Source organism: Lactuca sativa, chromosome 3 (genome assembly GCF_002870075.4).
Source record: "Lactuca sativa cultivar Salinas chromosome 3, Lsat_Salinas_v11, whole genome shotgun sequence".
Lineage (NCBI taxonomy): Eukaryota > Viridiplantae > Streptophyta > Magnoliopsida > Asterales > Asteraceae > Lactuca > Lactuca sativa.
The window spans coordinates 5,979,167-6,001,605 of record NC_056625.2 but is presented as its reverse complement, the minus strand read 5'-3'; the positions used below and the strand labels follow the sequence as shown (position 1 = coordinate 6,001,605).

General features: G+C 37.8%; 1 protein-coding gene across 15 annotated transcripts; it reads right to left on the bottom strand.

Moving 5' to 3' along the window:
* Window positions 1–616: 616 nt before the first annotated feature.
* LOC111877646 (uncharacterized) lies at window positions 617–18,490 on the bottom strand. Of its 15 annotated transcripts, XR_008230637.1 has the most exons (12): window positions 17,461–18,490; window positions 17,063–17,334; window positions 13,744–13,846; window positions 4,969–12,337; window positions 3,025–3,197; window positions 2,794–2,922; window positions 2,670–2,706; window positions 2,379–2,449; window positions 2,222–2,309; window positions 1,449–1,520; window positions 977–1,039; window positions 617–896 (listed from the first exon to the last, which is right to left on the bottom strand). XR_008230637.1 is itself a non-coding variant. In XM_052769139.1 (9 exons), the coding sequence occupies exons 4-9, from the start codon at window positions 2,800–2,802 to the stop codon at window positions 686–688; spliced, it is 471 nt and encodes a 156-aa protein (XP_052625099.1). In that variant the 5' UTR covers window positions 2,803–2,922; window positions 3,025–3,197; window positions 17,063–17,334; window positions 17,461–18,460; the 3' UTR covers window positions 617–685. The 15 variants fall into 15 exon arrangements, 1 of the variants encoding a protein (XP_052625099.1); XR_008230630.1 differs by lacking the exon at window positions 13,744–13,846 and having other exon boundaries at window positions 2,379–2,452; window positions 17,461–18,489; XR_008230627.1 differs by lacking the exon at window positions 13,744–13,846 and having other exon boundaries at window positions 17,461–18,489.
* Window positions 18,491–22,439: the final 3,949 nt, after the last annotated feature.

Sequence of the window (22,439 nt, the reverse complement as noted above, 5' to 3'; positions counted from 1 at the left end):
TGAAGCTACGAGCATAACTCCTGTATCTCTGGCAGCGCAAGGCGATAAGGCGCCTTGGCGATAGGCGTTGCCCCCATAACCAAATCGATGCAGAACTCTACCTGCCTATCGGGAGGCACACCCGACAACTCCTCGGGAAAAACATCCGGGAACTCGCGCACTATCGGAACATCATCAATCGAAGTCGGCCCCTCAGCGGCCACTCGTGTATCCATTACATTCTCTACTAGAAAAACAGTCTTTTACGACCCGTAATGTGTGTCGTAAAACGCTCAGACGACGCGCCAATGCGTGTCAAGGAAGGCCCTATCATAACGTGAGACGACACGCTTTTGCGCGTCGTCTATACACGACGTGCATTTACGACGCGCAATGCGTACCAAGGAAGCCCTTGTCATAAAGGAAGACGACACGCATTTGCACGTCGTAACCTTACGATGCACGTGTTTATGACATCTTTTATGACATGCAATGCGTATCAAGAAAGCCCCTGTCATAAATGTAGATGACACGCATTTGCGTGTCATAAACTTCAGTAACCATTTACGATATGCATTTACGATGCGTCTTTATGATACTAATTTACGCATAATACAAAAATATTTAAACAAATATATGCCAAAACAATCAATTTCACCCAATAACATCATCTCAAAAAATTATAGTACATTGATATTAAGGGGATCTAATTATACATTGTTATTAAGAGGTTTTCCCTAACTATATAACCTAATACTACATTGCGTATCAAGGGAGACCTTCTGCAAAGTAATGCTATACAAACTAAAAAGATATACACAAAGGTGATAAACATCAAATTCCAACTAAGTAGAGTTGCATCTTGCCTTTCATAATTCTTTAAGACTAATGAGCCCTGCTCCGATAATTCTTGTGACCTGATTAAATAAAAGCCAAAAAATTAATATGCTAATATAATTAATAGAAGAATAAAACAAGGAATGTTAGTTGCAAATACTTGTGCAAAATGTGAGTGGTCAAATGAGGGAAAGTGAACATTTGCAAGCTTTTTGACACCGGCCTACACACAAGCACATATACATATCAATATAAGTGCAAAAATAAATATAAAAATAAATAAATTTTAGTTCATTAAAATCGAATACTTGATAAATACATAAAGAATTAGATTAAAAAATGTCCAAAACACACTTGCAAAAGTAAGAATTTTATGAGTCCCTTATAAAGAATTAGATTAAAAAATGCAATATAAAGTTTTCAAGAATCGCCTGTATAAATCATCATCTAACCAAATCGTCCATAGCTCTCCCTCGAACTCCAGTTTCATGAAAAACCAAGGGTAAATTCTCTCTAAGCTCCTTTGTCTCCTTTTGGGCTCTTTCTAGATTCTCTCTAAGGTTGAAGGGTAATACTTTCAATTTCTTTTTGTTTATTAAAGCATATGATAATTAAAGATCAAGATTCGTTACCTTGGCAAGGTTTTGGTAGGTATCATCATACCTCTTCCATCTAGAAAAGGCTGAAACCATCCTAGACGCCACCTGGATCAAGAAAAGGGTAAAATGGTAATTTCAACCAACCCCGGAAGATTCGTATTGTAAAAGTGTTAGATACAAGAATGATGCAATTGCAACATCTTGCATCCAGCCCTATTGCAAAATTCTTTACAAGGGTGTTTTAAAAATCTGATTTTGGTTCGACTCAAATGAAGAAAGATAAAGAAGGGCAATTAAGTCATTTACACCTAAGGGTTCAGTTTGTCAAGTTGCAGCACAAGGTCTCCTAAGAACTTGTAGCCTGATCTATTTTTAGCATGGAAGTTAACAGGTGATGCACAAAATCCTCCAATCAGTGAATGCACATGTCCAAAATCAAAGTTCAAGAAAATACTTAATATATAAGTAATATGTCAAATTTTATCACAAAAGTTATAATCAAAACAGTGATTCAGTTTTAATTAAGTTACAACTTTAATATTTCTTATTGTAGCTTTAATTTGGTTTTAAACTTCTAATATGAAAAAGCATGGAAAGTTGACTAACTTCAATTACTTATAAAATTCCAAGGATCTAGATTTAATAGGAGTCTTATTTTCATAAACAAATATAATAATAGGTTCTAATTAAATAGTGGGAGTGTGGGACAAAAAACACAAAACATACACATAAAACATAAATATGGTAATTAGGATGCAATTTATTTATATATTTATATGAGCTAGTCTAACATAGTAATTTAGTACCTCTACTACCAGTCAAAAGAGCCATTCCGCCCTCATACGAAACTGGTGCAAAGTTGTTTGCTTCTCTCCCATTGTATTTTATAGAAGCCTTGTCATAAGTGTAATAACTTATCAACTAATCTGGTTGAAAAAAAAAGTCTTAAAAGTCAAACCTTACAGTTCTGATTCCAGTGTCAACAACCGAAGGTAGATTTAATTTCTTTGAAGAAATAGGCATATCAGAGCTTCCTGCTGACACAATCACAAATTACAGTAAGGATTATCAATTAAGATGAGCAACAACACTCATTTGATAATTGTAATTTACAAATATGAGATGACTTCTCTCTCAAGCATTTCATCAAACATCTTATATGCCTTATAAACTTATTAAAGTTTTACTTTTTTATGTTTAAGTTGTTTGACATTAGTTAAAAAGAAACGAGCCTTTAGAGTTTAGTCAACTTACCAATCTCATTTCCATGTGCCATGTCAGCAACATTAGGCTGGTCAACAACAGTCTTACTTCTGAATCAAATTTGACCTCATTTCCCAAGATTGTATTAAAAAATAAAAAGATTTCCATGACTAACCAGTTTCATTTGAATTCAGCAAAAGTTGTTCCCTTGATGGAAGAGCACATATTCATGCAGAAAATGCAGTTCTAACAGCCCATGAATGATATGGCGCACACACTTGTTGATAAGCTGATGAAGCTGCATCTTTTAGGGAATAATCGTTGAATCATACCACAAGAATGTGCAATAAATAACAACACTAGAATTAATAAATACAATCATGTGTAAAAAGTCATAAGAACATACTTGTTTTATAGAAAATCCTGGAATGATTCTCGAATTAGGTCAAGACCCCGTCTAACTCTGCGAAGATTATGAGTATGGCTACCACGTGACTTCACTGTCTTCCATTTTACATCATAATCAACTACACTGCTTAAACTCACATAGCGTTCTAATGCTTCTTCTAGATCACGCACCTGAAAACCAAATAGAGGATTGTGAATGACGAGCACAGAAACGAAAGAACACGCATCACAAAATGGATTTAATTTCAAAACAGGAAAATAGCCATTTCTTCCATCTATAATCAGATTCAAAATTTCCTCAAATGCATCCGTGATTGAAAAAAGAGAGGTTCGTGTTCCAGCGTCTTCAAATTCATCACCGCCACTATAATCCATCCTCTTGGAGTTGCTCCTGAGATCACACAATTTGAGACAAGCAACAAAACGTAGTGTCCGAATCATCAATTGCAAAAACTAAACACAAATTTTAAGAGAAATCGTGTCTGCTCAGATCCATATTTTCCCTAAAAGCATATGATATTGTCGGATAGATTTGGAAGGTTGATGAATGTAAGATTTGCAAGTGCTCTGAAAACAAGAACAATTCAAGAGCAGGGGATCACAAGGAGAAATTTGGGAATAACTTTGATCGTACAATGCAAATTTGAATCACAAGCTTAAAACAACAAATTTGAGGGAAATTCAAGAAGAAGTGATCATTTGATATTAGCAAAGAGCCCTAGCTTTGATCGTACAATGCAAATTTGAGAAATGAGTTAGTGAAACTTTCGAATAACTTTTCAGTTAGCCGAGTTGGGCAGCATCAAATGCTTGTTGTCTGGATTAGATTTGGAAGTAATAGAAAAGAACCCAGTTGCATTCGTTTTCTCCACCGTTGACGGTGGTTTGTGGAGATGATGATGTCATCGTGTACTGCGATGTGACGTTCCGATCCTGAACCGACATCTTGAGATGGCGGAAGTGTTTGCTTAGGCACTTTGAACTTTTAAAGATTATGAGGTTCGATGCTGGTGATGGCGGATTAGGGCTTACACACACAGAGAGAGAGAGAGAGAGAGAGAGAGAGAGAGAGAGAGACGAACTGCTTAAAGGATTATTAGGGCTTTTTGGTAGAGGATTTTAGAAGAAGAAGCAGATGCATCGGAGGCGGGCTGTTTAATTTTTTGGTATTTCATTTCCCCCTAAGAGAACGCGCCTTCCTAAAGAAAAATATAAAGCGACAGTTTTAGATGACGCGCTTTTTTATGATAGGTGCCCTCCGTGTTTTTAATTTTTTTTGTTGGACACTAATTTTAGGGCACGCACAAATGTATGCCCTCTATCCTTCAAAATTTTCAAAACTGACATTATTTTTTAGGGTACGGACAAATGTGCGTCCTCTATCAGCGAGTGTCATTGTTTGCGCGTCATTAAAGGGCTATTTTCTAGTAGTGATTGGCTACAAACCCACTACAACCCTGCTGTAAACTCTGCCTCGCTCTGGCAACCGAACAAAATGCTGACCTAGAACGGGTACCCTCGCCATAAACCGTAAGAACTCCCCCACTAGGGTCTTGTATGGTCACCAGCTGTCGCTCGCAGTCGATAAACGGTCCAAAACTGCTCAACCAGTCCATGCCCAGGATGACACAGACATCTCCCATCGCAATCGGGACCAAATAAATCGGAAACTCAACGTCAAAAATCTCGAGTACACATCCTCGAATCACATTAGTGGCATACACCGCTTGCTCGTCAACTATAGAAACTCGTAGAGGTCGACTCAACGCCTCCTGCTGTGTACTGATGTGCTGACTAAACGCTAAAGACACAAATAACCGACTCGCACCTGAGTCAAATAACACCAAATCAGGTACATAACTCACAAGAAAAGTACCTACGCATATCGTAATATAAGCACAATATCTCATAACTCAGCAAAAATAAATGAAAGAATACATACCAGCTACGGCATCGGGCGCTACGCGGACCTCCTCCACTGTCAACTGGATGGCACTCCCGCGAGCCTTTGGTGCCTCGGCCTTCACCAGTCGAACCTTAGTAGCTTGGGCAGCAGGTGCAGATCCCTGTGTCGATCCCTATTGCAGCTGTGGGCACTCGGCCTTCTGATGGATGGTCTGGTTGCAATGTAAGCAAACCGTGAATCCCTGGGGACAATACCTCGCACAGTGCCCCTCCTTCCCACACTTGTAACACACCCCAGCTCTGCACACTCCCTCATGGTTCTTGCCGCACTTCCCACAAGTGCTGCCCTTCGGACCCCTAGATCTCGAATCAGCAGGCTTTGCCTGCTTGGCTGCTGATTGTGTCTGTGCCGGAAGGTTGATTGGACCCATAGTATGTTGTTCTTTGCTGTATGCGTATGTTTATGTGTGTATGGGTACTTTGGGGGAACTCACTAAGATTTCGGGCTTACAGTTGTGGTTTATTGTTTCAGGTGCTTCAGGAGATCGTGGCAAGGCGAAGGCGTATGAATGTAATGGTTTTTGAATGAAATAAAATGTTTTAAATTGGCTGAAATTTTTGGTCGTTACAGTTACCTTGACTTATCTTTAGCTAGATCTCTTCATGTAAAGGTTTAGGGCCATTTTCTAGATGGTTGTAGGTTATTTCGAGTATTGGGCATGATTTGAAGTTGTAACTTCAGATCTGGACTCCTCTAAATCTGTACAGTCATAAAGTTATCAGATTTAGCAAGCTTTGGCCTTTCTCTTTAGGTTAAACCTTTCCCTTAGCTTGGTTTCGGCATTTAGGACCATGCATGTACGTAAAGTTTGCAACTTTACGTGGAAACCATGCCCTACGAGGTTAGATCTGCAATTTGGAGCTTTGGGGTAGCTTAAAATCGTCTAAATGAGAAATGAACTGAAGGGACTCGACGAGTTGCATGGTCAACTCAACGAGTCAGATGAAAATTGGTCGTGGTCGGTTTCTACATAGACTTGGCGAGTCAGTGAGACGAATCGATGAGTCAGTTAGTGTTTTCCCGACATTTGGACACGCATGGACTCGAGAAGTTGTCTGGAAACTCGGCGAGTCAACTAGGGTTTTCAAGATTTCTCGAGGTCTAGAAGGACTCGATGAGTCAGTGAGCTGCACTCAACGAGTTAGGTCAACATGGAATGTTGACCTTGACCGTTAACTTTGACTTTGACCAAGTGTTGACCAGTTTGACTTATGGGGGTATTTTAGTAATTTGGGAATTAATGGAAGTGGATCATTGGTGGATGTAGGTGTTGGAGTTGGAGCTGTATTTGGAGGGGTTTGACATTATCACTCCGAGCTACTTGTGAGGTGGGTCGAAGGCATCAATGGCGAACGTTTTCAGATTTGTATCTGGGTTTATTGAATGATATGCTAATTGATTTACATCTTGGTAGTCAGGATGGTGATATGCTTAGTGACCTGGTTAGGCCGGTATCCTGGTATATAGGATAATCTTATGTTAGAGACCGGTTAGGTCGGTATCCTGGTATATAGGAATAGGATAATGCTATGTTAGTGACCGATTAGGTCGATATCCTGGTTATAGGATGTTGCTATGATTATTGATCTGTTAGATTAGTTTGACTGTACTATACATGCTAACGTATGATATTTATGTGCACATGCTTGTTTGATTGTGGTTGGGTTGAGGTGGACCTGCTTGGCGGACCGGATAGACTACAAACCCAAAAGGGCATACTAGTCAGGCCGAATGCCCGACGAGCGGTCTGGATAGGCTAAAGGCCCTGAGAGATGGTCCAGACATGCCGAAGGATCGGAGAGCGGTCCATATAGACTGTAGACCCGGTGCAGACAGTCCAGTCAGGCTGATGGCTCATTATACATGTTGTTTGTTTATATGATATGATTACGATTGTATGGCGTTGGTTTGAATGTTGGTTATTGGATGAGCCGTTGGTTGTAGAATGTTGCCTGATGTGATTTGAATGTTGGTTATTGGAGTGGTGCGATGAGGCGGTTCGGTTATAGTAAGGGCTTTGAATGTGTCGTGGATCTTTAAACCAGTAGAGAGGATGTTGTTATGTGATAGCGGCTAGTGGGGTTGTCCCCGAATGGTGGAGATGTCAAGGAAATTCAGCAGGCTATGTATGGGTTGCTAGCCATGCGATCAGTATGCATGTTCTGAGTTAGCGGTGTGCGCCACCAAGGGGTGATGTATAGCGAGGTTTTGTCGTCGTGGCAATGTTGGATGATATGCAGGCATGTTTTCAGTCTCCTTGGAAGAGGAGGAGGATAGTGGTTCCAGATTGGAGATTTCGACAGAGGAAAGTGAGATAGCATGTTAACAGACTCAGGAGTAGTCTGGACCAGTGCTGAAGACTGTATAAGGATATTACAGTCAGAGGTCGAGGACCTTGAAATCATGATGAGGAGGTGTGAGTGGGTTACACTCAGTTGTGTCGAACTAAAGGGTTCGAGGGTGACGCAAGGACAAGGTCCTCGGTCCCGAGCATGGTTGTAGGTTTGAGTTATGTATGTGGAGGTATTCCAATCTAGGGTATTCCATCATGAGGATGATCGGACCCTATGATTGATTGGACCTCGTGTGTTTGGTATATTCCAACCCGAGGGTTGATTGGGCCAAACATACATGAGGATACGAGGGTATACCATCCTAGGGATGATTGGACCCGTTATAGGCGTGCCTGGTATTCCAGCCCGAGACTGATTGGCCTTGGTACGAGCAGTTACCCGAGGGTTGATTGGGCCAAACATACATGAGGATGCGAGGTTATACCATCCTAGGGATGACTGGACCCGTTATAGGCGTGCCTAGTATTCCAGCCCGAGGCTGATTAGGCCTGGTACAAGTGGTTACGTGATATGTTGATTGGGCCAAACATACATGTTGTTTGCAGATACTTCTGATGATCGAGGGAAGGCGAAAGCGTGATCGTGCACCTCCTTATGTTTTTATGATTTGATTATGGGATACTATGATATGAAACCATTTTGAAAACAAATTTGTAATAATTAGTGGTTTTTGAATGATTTAAAATGTTTTAATTTGGCATGATTTTTATGGGTGTTACAAGTTGGTATCAGAGCCTTGGTTTGAGTGAATTAGAGGAAACACTCGTGTGTCTCCAGTCTCAAACTAAGGACAAGATTATAAAATGATTTTTCAAATGGTTGTCAAAATACTAAAGGAGGATGCAAGTGTACGATCAGCCAGAGCCAGTAAGTAGACACCAAAATACCTTATGGATTATTTGATTTTTGCGATATGTTAGAACAACATGCTAGTACTAGGCTAGGGATTTTCAGGAATTGCCTGATTATATGATTCTTGATAGCCTAGGGTTTTTCCTTATATGAAATTGACATAATTACTATAGTTGCTTAGTGTATGCATCACGGCTGTACATAATTAAGATCTTATAACCTGAGAATGTGTGGTTTGGCCTTATTTTCTGTTCTTGTCTGATAAAGGGCTTAGGGTAGGATCAGGTATTCGAAAGTCTATAGGGTCCAGCGTTATGTATAGCTAGCATACACAAGTGTGCAGGGTTGGGGGAAGTTTCATGGGTAGGTTGTGCGGGGTCAGTAGACTAGTTATGAGATATTTAGCATTCCTCTAGAAGTGATGGTGGAGCGCTCGCCATGTTTATGTATATTGTTAGGGCGTTGTGATGACACTTGAGACAAATATGAGTAAGTGTGGAAGGTAGTATGGGCTCGTACTACTGAAAGCACATGACCCGTACGCGTAACAAAGAAGTCACAACCCGTACGAATTTGTTGGGAGTTGGTTCTCGAATTATTATATGGAATGTCTGAAATCTTCTTGGTGTATTTTCAGCATGGTGGTTAGATGATTTGTGACTGGATCCAGATCAGGATCAGGAGATGGCGATCAAGAAGGACCAGCAGTGCCCAAGGAAATTGGTCAGATAAGGTCGGATGAGTTGGATGCCAGGATTTGAGAGATCCTGCATGATGAGGTTGCTACTCTGTTCCGGGCATAGTTACTGGAGATGTTTGGTTCTATCAAGACCGCCATGCTTGAGTTCTTTGACGAGCGCTATGCAGCCATTGCTGAGACGGCTACCGTAACTGCTTCAGTAGCTGTAACGGCGACATGGGGAGGAGCTAGTAAGGCTTTTTAGTACCGGGACTTCGATAACACGAAGCCCCCGACTTTCGATGGGAAATAGGACCCGATTGTAGCCATGAGGTGGATATCCGATGTGGAGGGATGTTTCTTCACGTTCGTATGTCCTGTTGACCAAAAGGTCAGATGTGCCCTGAACCTGATGAGGTCCGGGGAAAAGGACTGGTGGAGCTTGATGACCGGGTCTTACACTGATGATTAGAGAGTTGTGGTTACTTGGGAGCAGTTTAGGGATATGTTCCGCGCTCGCTACATTCCGCGGGTCGAGCGGGAGTGGTTAGCTTAGGACTTCTTGGAGTTGAGACAGGATGGTGTGACGGTGATGGAGATCACCCATATGTTCATAGAGAGGGCGATGTTCAGCCCAGAGTTTGCTTCCGAGCAGGCTCAGATGACACATTATATGAGCATGCTCAAGACTGACATCCGTCAGTTTGTTGCTACCCAGCGTTGTTATACACTGCTGGAGTTACAAGAGGCCGCTACGCAGCATGAGCTTGAGATCAAGTTACAGTTATGGAGGCAGAGGCAGACCCCGAAGCAGTCACAGTCGGCGCTAAAGCGATCTAAGACTGCTGATTCCAGGACCGGAGGACAGCAGGGCCGCACATGTGGCAAGTGCGGGAAGGGTCACTCGGGGTTTGTAGATCTGGTAGTGCGTACCGCAAGTGCGGAAAGGAGGGGCACTTTGTGAGGGATTGCTGCCAGACAGCCCTGGTTCAGGATACGAGGATTTGCTACCACTGCCATCAGGCATCAGGCATCAGGTTGGTCACGTGAAGACTAACTGTCCATAGCTCGCTACCAGGACGGTGTAGGCTCCAGCGCCGGCTACACCGAGGATTACTGACGGGGGTCAGGGTATAGAAGAGCCTCCGAGGGCTCAAAGATGTGCTTTCTAGCTTGCAACAAAGGAGGCCAGGACAGCACCAAATGCGATTTCTGGTATGTTTCTACCTTTTATGTTACTGTTTATGATTATATTGTGAACTTTCCATTACCTTCTACATAAGATGTTAGGATATAGGAGGATCAGGGGAATTTAGTATTGAAGGGGTTATAGATGGTTAGGATCCAGCGATGCATTGAGGATGAGAAGTACGGATAGAGAATCACGATTCCAGGGTCAGTAGTTATGGTTTGGAGTTTCAGAAGCATCCAGCTAGGATTCAGGTTTCTCTTGAAGTTCGGTTGCTCCGTTCTAGGAGGATTTGTTTTGCGTGGGTTATTCATTCCAAGGTTAATCATTATGTGGTTAAGTATGGTAATACCTAGTAGGGATGGTTAAGTGGTGTTTTGGTTTCGCCACTAGTAGGTAGTGGTTAGTGTCCCAAGTGGGGGAATATTGGGAATTCTCAGATGAAGCATCAGCCATTGAGGGTTTTGTTTAGCTACCAGGGTGGTAGTACTTTCAGCACGGGTGTGCGGGTTATTTAGCATATGTGGTGGATACGCGGGTCAGGGATCATACCACAGTTTTCCCGAGAGGGTGGGCGATCAACACGAGGTCTGGAGTTAGGTCGAGATTATAGTTTATGGATTAGATCAGGAGTTTGAAACCCCAAGTGGGGAGAAATGGCTATATGGTAGAGGGCACCAGGATGTATCCATAGTGATGCTCAACAGACTTAGGGCGGTCCGGATAGACTGAAGGCCAACAGGGAATTACAGTCAAAGGTAATGGTGGGGAATAGTAGAGAGTCTGGAGGTCTCTATTACATAAATAGTGTACCTTCAGGTAATCTATCTAGTTCTTCTATTTCTTCTTCTGTTTTTTGTGTGTCTAAACTAACTTGGCACAATAGACTTGGTCATCCTTCTGATTAAGCCTTGAGTTCCTTAAAACACAAACTTAAAATTGGAAATGAAGCTTTTCCACCATGTGATATTTGTCATAAAGCTAAACAAACTAGAGAACCCTTTCCTGTTAGTCAACATACTACTTCTAAAATTGGTGAGTTAGTTCATTTACATGTCTGGGGCCCCTAGAGAGTGACAACTATAGAAGGATTTAGATATTTTTCGACTATTGTGGATGACTTTACTAGGGCAACTTGGGTTTATCTGTTAAAGTCTAAAGATGAAGTTTATGATTGTGTTCTTATTTTCTTTAATATTTTGCTCAATCGGTTTTGTGTTAAAATCAAGGTTGTTAGATCTGAATGGTATTGAATTTTTAAACAATAGAATGAGACAATTGATTGAATCAAAAAGGAATTTTACATCAAACATCTTGTGTTCATACTCCACAACAAAATGGAGTTGTGGAGAGGAAACCTAGACATATTTTAAATGTTGCTAGGTCTTTAATGTTTCAATCTGGTATACCAATCAAGTACTGGGGAGATGCAATTTTAACTTCAGTTTTCCTGATTAATAGAACACCCATTTATGTCTTAAATGGTTTTTCTCCCTATGAACTTGTTTATAATAATATACCTGTTTTTGATAAACTTAGAGTGTTTGGATGTTTGTGTTTTGCCACTAAGTTGACTAATTCTGATAAATTTTCTAAAAAGCTGATAAATGCATTTTTCTTGGTTATTCTTCTAATAAAAAGATTTATATAGTTCTTAGTCTTGATTCCAATTTTATTTTTGTTTCTAGGGATGTAAAATTTTATGAGTTAGTGTTTCCTTTCAAGCTTAAATCTTCATCTTTGGCTGATTGATCAGTTGTTATTGTGAATTCAAATGACCTATTTTCCTATGACGAGTCATTAGATTCTAGTTTTATTCTAGATAACACTAGGTTAGATAACTTGAGAAGTGAACATCATGTGGATGGAGCTAATGCAGACCATGACCTGGATGAGACTTGTCCCTCTAATGTCAGCTACTGGACTAGTGAGGCATATGTGCCTCCTTCTGATGAGATGTTTCCAAGTTCCTCTACACTGACTGAGGAAAATGATTCAATTAATTCTAATCATTCTGATAGTTTGTCAACTAGGGTCGCTAGATCTGGACGTAATGTTCACATGACAGTTAGATTTAGTGCTTATGTTGTAGAGGGTTGTAACACCCAAAAATTTCATGCCAAATTAAAACTTTTTCAAAACATTTAAAACCATGCATCAGTACAAAGCTTGTTTTCAAAATATCTAATATCAGAGTTTTCCTAGAAACAAAAACAAATCATGAGGAGCTGTACGATCATGCCTTCGCCTTGCCACGATCCCCTGACATACCTGAAACAATAAACTGAAATTGTAAGCCTGGAAGCTTAGTGAGTTTCCCCCAAAATACCAATTCCATACAAATATAACCACATCATATAACAATTATAGAACAACATGCATAATGAGCCTTCAGCCTGACTGGACCGCCTCACAGGGCCTACACCCGATCTGGACCGCTCCCGAGCCTTTGCCATGACTGGACCACCTCGCAGGGCCTACAACCTATCCGGACCGCTCACCGGGTATGTTGGCCTACAGCACAAAGCAGGACCGCTTCATCCCAACCCCCAATCGAACAAACATGTGCACATAATATCATACGCTAGCTTATATCACATAACAGTTAAACCGATCGAACATATCACTAATCATAGCAACATCCCAATAACTGGGATACAGACCTAACCGGTCACTAACATAGCATCACCCTATAACCAAGACACTGACCTAACCAGACCACTAAGCATAAGTATACCACCATCCTAACTACCAAGGTGTAATCAATAAACATATCATGCCATAATCTGGATACAAGTATATAAAGGGTCGGCCTTGGTGCCTTGGACCCATTGGTATAGTGAGGATAAATCACCTCGTATTGTCGACTCGAAGATAAACTCAAGCTCTTGGATTGCCGGTACCACTCCACGACCTAAATGCACCATAGAACCATGCTTGTAACTTGCCAATTTCCAAAAATGTCCCAGAAGTCCAATGGTCAACCCTTGGTCAAAGTCAAAGTCATCTGCCAAGGTTAACAATCTATGTTGACCTCAACTAGTCGAGTACATCCTGCCACTCGCCGAGTTCCTTACATACTCACCAACTTGCTGAGTCACTTGAGTGACTCGTCAAGTTCCTAGTGTCACTGGTCGTAACTCCTTGGCCAACTCTGCGAGTTTTCCCCTTACAACTCGTCGCGTTCATACGTGTCCAAAGGTTTAGAAAACCCTAGCCGACTCGCCGAGTCATTTACTAACTCGCAGATCCCAAGGCAAACTTCAACGGGCTTGCCGAGTTGTTCATCCAACTCGTCGAGTTCATGATCATCTTCATACGACTCGCCGAGTCCTTTCAATCCTTCATCCATACAGATGCTTTTTAAGCCATGCAAAGGCTTCATACTGCAGATCTAAGCTCCTAGGGTATGTTTATCACGTAAAGTTGCAAAATTTACGTGCATGCAAGATGATAATGGCCCAAAACAAGCTAAAGGAGTGGCTTAAGGTAAAGGAAAGGTCATAAATCGACAAGGACTGAAACTTTATGACAAAGAGGGGCTAAAGGAGCCCATATCTAAGATTGCAACCTCAGATCTTGACCCAAATCGGAGAACCACCACACAAAACCCTAAAATCCCAAACCCATAAATGAAAAGATCTAACTAAGAAAGAGCCAAGGTAACAACTTGTTACCTCCAAAATAATGCCAAGATAGAGAAGAATCCGGATCTACAATAGCCCCTTGCTTCAATCTTCTTGAACTCCAACTTTTTACTCCAAAGATCCCTCTTCCAAGCTAAGAAGCACATAAATATAGAGACCAACCACAAATTAGGGTTTCTGAACTCAAGGGAGGTAGTAAGAGAGGTTAGGGGAATAAGCGGTCCTTAAATAGGGTGCAAATCCCCGAAATTTAGGGTTTCATCTGTCAGCTCCTACTCGTTGAGTCCCTTATTGGACTCAGAGAGTAGGTCACTAAAACATGCGAACCAACCCGCTGCGACTCGACGTGTAGGGCAACCAACTCGTCGAGTAGGCCTTGCAAACAAGAAAATTCTTATAACATCGATACCTGAGAATCAGGGCGTTACAAGGGTAAGTATAAATATGGAATTGAAAGGACTTTAAACTATTCAGCTCTTAATAATGATACTTTTTGTTTTATTTCTAGTCTTAGTAAAACTGTTGAGCCAAAAACCTATAGAGATGCAACTTTAGATCCAAATTGGATCAAAGCCATGAATGAGGAAATGGAAGCCCTCTATAGGAACAATAACTTGGAAATTACTAACCTTCCAAAAGGAAGAAAAGCAAGGATGTCTTTGGATTTATAAATTCAAATATAAATCCAATGGTGATATAGAAAGATATAAAGCCAAGCTTGTGGCTAAAGGCTATAATCAAAGGGAAGGTATAGATTATGAGGAGACTTTTTCTCCTGTGGCCAAAATAGTAACAATTCGTGTGGTTATTTCATTAGCTGTTTATAATTCTTGGCCCCTTTATCAACTGGATATTAACAATGCTTTTTTATATGAAAATTTGTCTGAATGTGTATATATGAGTCAAACTTAAGGATATCATTCAAAGGATGATATCAGAGTTTGCAGGTTATTAAAGTCTCTTCATGGTCTTAAACAAGCCCAAAGAAAGTGGAATGAGAAGTTGTGCTCTTCTCTTTCCAGTTTTGGTTTTAAACAAAGTATAAATGATTCTTCCTTATTTGTTAGAGATTTTCAAATTACTTTTGTTGTGCTTCTTTTCTATGTGGATGATATTATTTTAACTGGTAATAATGAAGCTGAATTAAATAATGTTAAAATTTTCCTTAAGTCCTAGTTTTTAATCAAGGACTTAAGTGATATGAAATATTTCTTGGGTATTGAAGTGTTAAGAATTGAGAGTGGCATTTGTCTTAATCAAAGGAAGTATTGCATGAAATTGCTTCATGAATTTGGAATTCTTGCATGTAAACCAGTTAAAACTCCACTTGAACCTAATTTGGTCATTTAAAGAGAGTATGATTTGGAAAAGTCTGATTTAGTTAATATAATTGAATATCAATAGTATTTCATTCTTTTCTGTTTTCCTCCTTTTCTTTTATTCATTCTGAGTAACAACATTGCACTTGAATTAATTTTTTTAAAGCAACAAAAAGTAGTATTTTTGAAGTTATTATAGTTGCAAAAGAATTTATATTCTATCCACAAAATGTTAACCATTTGTAATGGGAAATTACGCAACTACACTCGAATGAAGCATGGTAGTGATTGTCTTTGCATTATATGCATGAAATCTACCTCTTCTAATAAACAAAACTAAAATTTGTCACATGTCCATTTTCTACCTCCTTCTTTGCCACATTGGCATTTTTCTAGACATTCACTAAATGATTTTCCCGCCCATGTTCTAATTAATGCTCATATCAAATTCAAAATAATTTATGTTTTTAATAATAACTTAATCCCTAATTTTTTGAGAAAGATATCAATTACCAAAACACCACAAAGAGAAAGCCCGTCTACTACAAATTGGCTTGAAATATGGTTTCCTTAATCCCATCCACATATATCGTCACTAATCTTGCTCCCATAACCATCTTGCTACCATTATCTTGATCGATCGACTAGCTTTGAAAGAACAACTCATTCACCACTCATCAATGCCATCGTCTCTCTCTGCATCTCCAACTTTCTCATTCTCTAGAGTCTGGTGAGCTTAAAGAGCATCGCTAAAGGGATTCAAAAACTAATCAGAACTGAATTGTTTCGTTTACACACTTCATGTTGATTTTGTTTTGGGTCTGGACTTTCTATTTTTTTTTTTTAATTTTGATTTCATATTTCATATTTTCTGGTTTATGTTTTTATTAGAAGTTTTGTTGAAAAACTGTAGATTGACACCCAAAGTCATCTTTCAGGTAGATATTTCTTCTGAAATTTTACGTACATACGTTTTTGAAAAAAACTACAATGATAGCTTTCAATTTTTTGCATTCTAGCTTTCCAGGCTTTCGTAAGTACTAATATTTTATTGATGACGTGTTCATATATTTAGGGATGTGTCCAAGTGTACATGGTACTAGACTTTCTGAAGCTATACTTGAAGAAGAGTCTACAAGTCGTCCTCCTAAAGTATAGAAAAGGTTTTTGTTTTTTCTTCTAATGATTTGCATATTTGTTACAACGTTGTCTTAATAATATATATATATATATATATATATATATATATATATATATATATATATATATATATATATATATATATATATATTTTCATTGGTCGTTTTTTACCTTTTCAGCCAAATGATTAGAAAAGGATCAAGGCAATGGCCTACACATATTATTGCCTTCAAACTCACTGCAATGTTAACTTTTTTGGATCCCTCAAGGTGTTTGGAGAAAGAGGTAGATGATTCTATCAGGATTTTTTTTCATCATTTTCAACTGGTTAGGATATATCTAATGAAAACGTGAGGTTTGATCTTCTTGGAGATTTTCCTTCTTGGTGCTCTACTTCTGATGATGTAAAGTTACTTGGGTCTCTTTCGATTCATGTAGATAGATTCCATCATTTCCATTATATTATGATTTTTTTATATATAATTAAAATGGAATTGTATCATGAATCATATTGATTTTATCTTTTATTGATTACAACAACTAATAATCCATCTATCGATAGTTAAAGTTATTGTATCTTTAAAGACCGAGAAAAATATTCTCCCTAAAGTAGTTAAATTTTGACAATTGACTACTGATAAGGGTTTAAATCTTATCATGTTAATTATAATAATAATAAATAAGTTATAAAATCCAATCTTCCATTATAAGAAAGAAAAAGTTTGTTGCAGCTAGTTAAAAACTAAAACTAAAATAAAGACCCTGTCACTAATTTCAATGAAATGCACATTTAAACCCTACAAACACCATGTTCCACTTCCACAACCATATTAAGTTGAATTTATAAAGAAAAAATATAATTTACTTTCAGCAAGAATCGAGAGATATACCTTGTCAACATACATGTATCTCTCTAGGCAGTCGAGCAAAATATCAGGAGATGATATAAATGATGAACTGTAGCGTGAGCAGTAATCCAAAGAAAAATCATCTAATCTGTCAATAAAAGCATCGACAGGAAGTGGTACAGAAGAGTGAATCATCTTCTGCTGCTAAAAGATAAAAGAAAACGCACTTCCTTTCAATGTTTTGATCTCTGCTCCATTGCTCCCGTTTTCTTCTTATCCTGTTTCCATTGGCTTTACATCGCTGGATAGGTAGTCTGCAGTACAAAGGAAAGAAGGTCAGTCTTTGGATCCAATTATTGTTGAAAGTGTTATGGGTGTTTTTATGACGATCGAATATGGCAAACAAAATTCAGTAAACAGTAATATGATTGTGTGCTTACGAGGAGTAAGAAGGAAACGTGGACTCGTCATTAAGATTGTTGCCGAGAGTCCAAAGCAGCGCATCCATGCTTGCCGACGACATTTCCTCAGTTCTTCTCCAACTCACCACATATACGACGTCGTTCATATTCCGATTGATATCATCAGAAAACAAATCACTAGGGTTGCTAAAATTCGAATCTGTTGCTGCTAAATTCTATCAATTTCGACTAGGGTTCTGTTTAATTCGAAGATTGATTGATTGATTTTATGATATTTTCGCTGATAAATATCTTTACCTTTTTCATGTAAATTGAATCACTTTCTTCGATTAATCCCGGATCCTTCTTTTGCTCTCCTGTAGTTCTGTTCTAATCTATCGGGACCGCCACCGGAAACAACCGCGATCGCACCACCACCATCATCAGCACCGGTATGTGTTTTTGATTTCCCAGTCGAACGCGTCAAGCGGATGAAACAAACTCCCAGTCGATTACAGTAAGTGAAAGGAAAAAGGGTTTTTGGGAGGTTGGGTTTCGCAGACCACTATCACCGGGAAGGTGGAGGTCCAAATGGAGAAAAGAAAGACGGAGAAATACGGGGTGTTTGGATTAGATTTTTAGCTTATAGCTTATTTGTGGCAAGCAATAAGCAATAAGCATGAGAATGAATGCTTATTAAAATTAGCTTATTTAACCTAATAAGCTGAATTTGATCCAAACACTCAAATTAGTTTATTGTGGGAATAAGCAATAAACACCTATTTTTTTCCTATCCAAAACCCCCCCTAAATTAGAAGGAAGGTAGAAGAAGGAAAATTGGAAGGAAGGTAGAAGAAGGATAGAGAAGGGTTTTTTTTTTTTTTTTTTTTTGCATCTGATTGGTGAGGAAAGATGGTGAAGAGGGGCGGTGGCAAAATTAGAAGATAAGGATAACTAAGTTTTAAGTCTACCGGTGGCAAATGTAGGAAAGCAAAGAAAGTTAAAAAAAGTTTGGTGGCACAAATGTAACTGGCGAAACTTTTCTGTTCACCTTTTTTTTTTTTTTTTTTTTGTAAATTAATAGTATATTTAATATTATATTTATTCAAAAAGGATCTTTGACTTTGTTGATGTCAAAGTTACATTAGTAGGCATTATTATTGGTATATTACCCCAAGGGCTTCAACATTATACATTTTTTTCAAGGCAAATGACCATCTTGCCCTTCAATCCTTTTTTTCGTTTCAATTTGGTTTATGAAGAATGAAGTTGTAAAGTGTTATGTAATAGTTTTTTTTTTTGAAAATGTGGTATATGGTTCTTAATTATTATATTTCTAAATGGCAGAAGTTGGTCAAAGTGAATGAATGTCTAATATGCACTTTTAATAATGTTTTCATGTGCATTATTTTACTTCCAATCCTGATATCTTATAACGAATAAATTGAAACTACAGAGGTGTTTTAACACATAATAAAAGATAATGTACTTCTACGTTATTTACGAAAATTACATACTCATCTTGGGGTCATGGAGACGCATAAATTATATGTTGTAAAGGTAGAATTGTATTTTAAACATATATTTTAGAAAAAGAATATACTTTTTAATTACTTAAACAAAATTGAGCCATGATTAAATTGACTGCTTTTCATATGAATGAATGATAATTACTATATTTATATAACGTTGTTTCAATATATCAACCGTGGTTTCCATAGGTTATAACCTAGTGTGGACAAATAAATTTAACCCTGGAAGTGGTATTTGTGTATATTATGTGCGGGTCACACGTATCATGAAGCCCAAAGATTAAGAAATCCATGTTTTGGTTATGTGTGCATTTAATCGAACACAATAATTTATTAATAAAAATGATTCTTTAACCATAAAATAAGTGGGTACTACTAGGGCTGCAAACCAAGTTCGGACTCGGTTCGTTTAAATATTTATAGGCTCGAGCTCGAGCTCGGTTCGTTTCGAAAGCTCGAGATCGGCTCGTTAAGAATTGTACGGGCTTGGGCTCGGCTCGTATATGGTATACTCTAATTTCCTAAAATGGTATTTATTAAATTATTATTTATTTTAATATATAAAAATAAAACTATTTTTTTTATTATATATATGTAGGCTCGTTTAGGCTCGCGAGCCTAATCGAGCCAAGTAACAGAAGCTCGAGCTCGAACTCGTTTAATAAACAAGCCTAATATTAAGCTCGAACTTGGCTCGGGCTCGTTTAAAATCGATTCCGAGTCGAGCTTTTAACGATTCGATCTCAAATAGCTCACGAGTAGCTTGGCTCATTTGCACCCCTAGGTACTATAAACAAAGGTTGTAGAACTCACTATTCGAAACTTGTTCGGCCGACTGCCGAGTAGCGAGTACTCGGGAGTACTCGGATTCGGTAATTCATCTAGAAAATATTTTTAGGAAAATTATATATGTCAAATCATAAGTTAAAATCATAATTTGATTGAAATATATAACGAAATTAGATACATGTGAATACATAAAAATTGAAATACACACAATTGTCCCACTTTATGAATAATTACTAAAAATTGAAGATATATATGTAGTAAAATCATATGTGTGTGTCAAATAATAAATCATTAAGTTTATTATACATATTAATCTTGAAATTTTTGATTTTTTTTCTCCTTTTATGACAATTATGACCCTTTGACCGAATTGGCCGAGTTTGACTTTGTTGCCCGAGTAATACCAAGTAGGCCCGAGTTAGAGAGATGCTGACTGATTTTTGACCGAGTTTGACTTAATCCGAGTTTTTTTGCCGAGTTCACATAACTCACCTTGGTGGAGAGCCGATTCCGAGTACGCGGCTGAGTTGTGCAACATTGAGTATAAGTAGTGAAGAGGTTCATACGTGTATAAACGTTGTTATCCCTTCAAAACAATAATACTTTTCTTTCGGTTTTCAAATCCCTTAAAAATTAAATAATACATTAGTGGTTCATTGGCAATATCAATCACATACACGACTTGAGCGACTAGAATTCATACAGTCCATCTAAGGAATATGAATTAGTAATTCACGCTATGATAAATGTATTGATTTTTCATTTTGTAGGCATAACAAATAACTCAGTGGGTAAGGCTAAATTTATGCAGTCTCTACTAACATAAATGGTAAAAATGGATTTTTTTTTTTTTTTTTTTTTTTTTTTTTTTTTTGTGTGTTCTTAGAAAACGTCATTACCTAGAAAAGTCTTTTGGTACATACATAATAACCAATAAACATATGGTTCCATACATTTCAACTAATTATATTTTCCTTTTCTTTAATGTTCCTTTACAGAAAAGAAAGTCATAACACGGTCTGCAATATCATATTATTCTTAGAAGATAATTTCAAGCATAATTGGTCAATTAAAGAACCACTAAAATAACAAATTTAATCATATGGTGTTGAACGATTTATACAATGTTTTTTTGTAAAGCATCATGTAGGAAGTGGTTGAAAAATACCATAGCTTTGGTAATATTCCTATGTAAGCTTCTTTTCGTTTATACTTGCGACTCATAGATTAACCGAAAAAAAAAAAAAAAAACAAAACAAAAGCGATGGAAACAAAATAATTTGTTTCCAAATTTCATATTACAACTCCTTTATTTGCAAAAAAAATATATTAAACCATTACCACAAGAGAAAAAAACGCAAGGTATGAAATTAGGGCACACAAAGTCTGTCAGTTTCATGTGGAAAATAAAATAAAACCCTCATCTCATTAAAATTTTCAAAGGGATATTAGGGATGATCTAAATTAAACCATGCTCGTTAATGGACATAATCCAAGATCAATTTATGTATAAACATGATGAACCCTAAATTAATCAAAGAATACTTACTTGAAGGAATTGATATATTCTATAGTGTTGAAGATGATGTCTTACTTTGATTCTTTTGACTTCATATTTTTTTGGAATCGACAAATATTTTATAAAGGGTCGCCGCCTAGCAAATAACTAGGCGGAGCAAACAAAAGAAAGAAACATGATAAAGTTTTCTAGGAGATTACAAACAATTTAGTGGGCAAACACACCACTCGACCCACTTATACATGCAATTAGTTCTCCTATGTTTCACCCATATGTATACTATAGACTTGACATTATCCACTATCTTTGTCGAGGAGATCCGGATTTTTTTGAATACCCAATCACACCTAGCTTTCCAAATTAGCTAAATGACGCCATAACATACACTTATGAGATTCTTCCATCGTTTCTCACAGCTTCCCCATCTACCTATAAATGGAATCAATTCACCAATATTTGCAAATTGGGGGACCATGATAGCACACCATTTAAATATCCATTCCCAAATTGTGGCAGCAAGGTGACATCGCATCAAGATATGATCAACATCTTCATCAGCCAGTGAACAATACTCACACAATGTGGATGTAATTGATACACCTCTTCTCTTAAGTATCTATCATGATCGATTTCGATGGATGAAATAACACACGAATGTGGAAAGGGAGAACCGTTAAGCTCTCTACCAAAACCCACATCCTTACATATGTATGTGTCTTATTGACCGATTACACCTTATGAGAAAGTTCAAAAATCACACAAATTTTGTCCCTCAACTTATGGAGAAATGTCATATCCATAATATTATATATAATTAATCTGAGGTACGTGATATGTTATATGACAAATATTATGGTACATAATATAATTGTACCTATCACATAAAATCATTATAATAGTTAGATGACCAAACTAATTGGTCATTTTCCAACACTACGTACTATACATCATTTTATAATGTTTGTTTGCAATTTTGAAACCTTTTTTAAGATTTTTATATTTTTAATCTGAGTATTCAACATTCTAAAACATAAAATCACTTGGAACATTCTAAAACATGTCATGTATTTCTAATGTGTAGTTTTTTTTTTTTTTAATATTTGTAGTCTGTAATAACAAGTAATGATAACTTATGTTATTCGTAATTCTGAATCTAAACACAATTTATTTAATTACAT

Coding starts and splice junctions, on each gene's coding strand:
- LOC111877646 (XM_052769139.1), bottom strand. Junction 1,040..1,448: donor CCTACCAAAACCTTGCCAAG/GTAACGAATCTT, acceptor GCTTGTGTGTAG/GCCGGTGTCAAAAAGCTTGC. Junction 897..976: donor ACCACTCACATTTTGCACAA/GTATTTGCAACT, acceptor TTATTTAATCAG/GTCACAAGAATTATCGGAGC.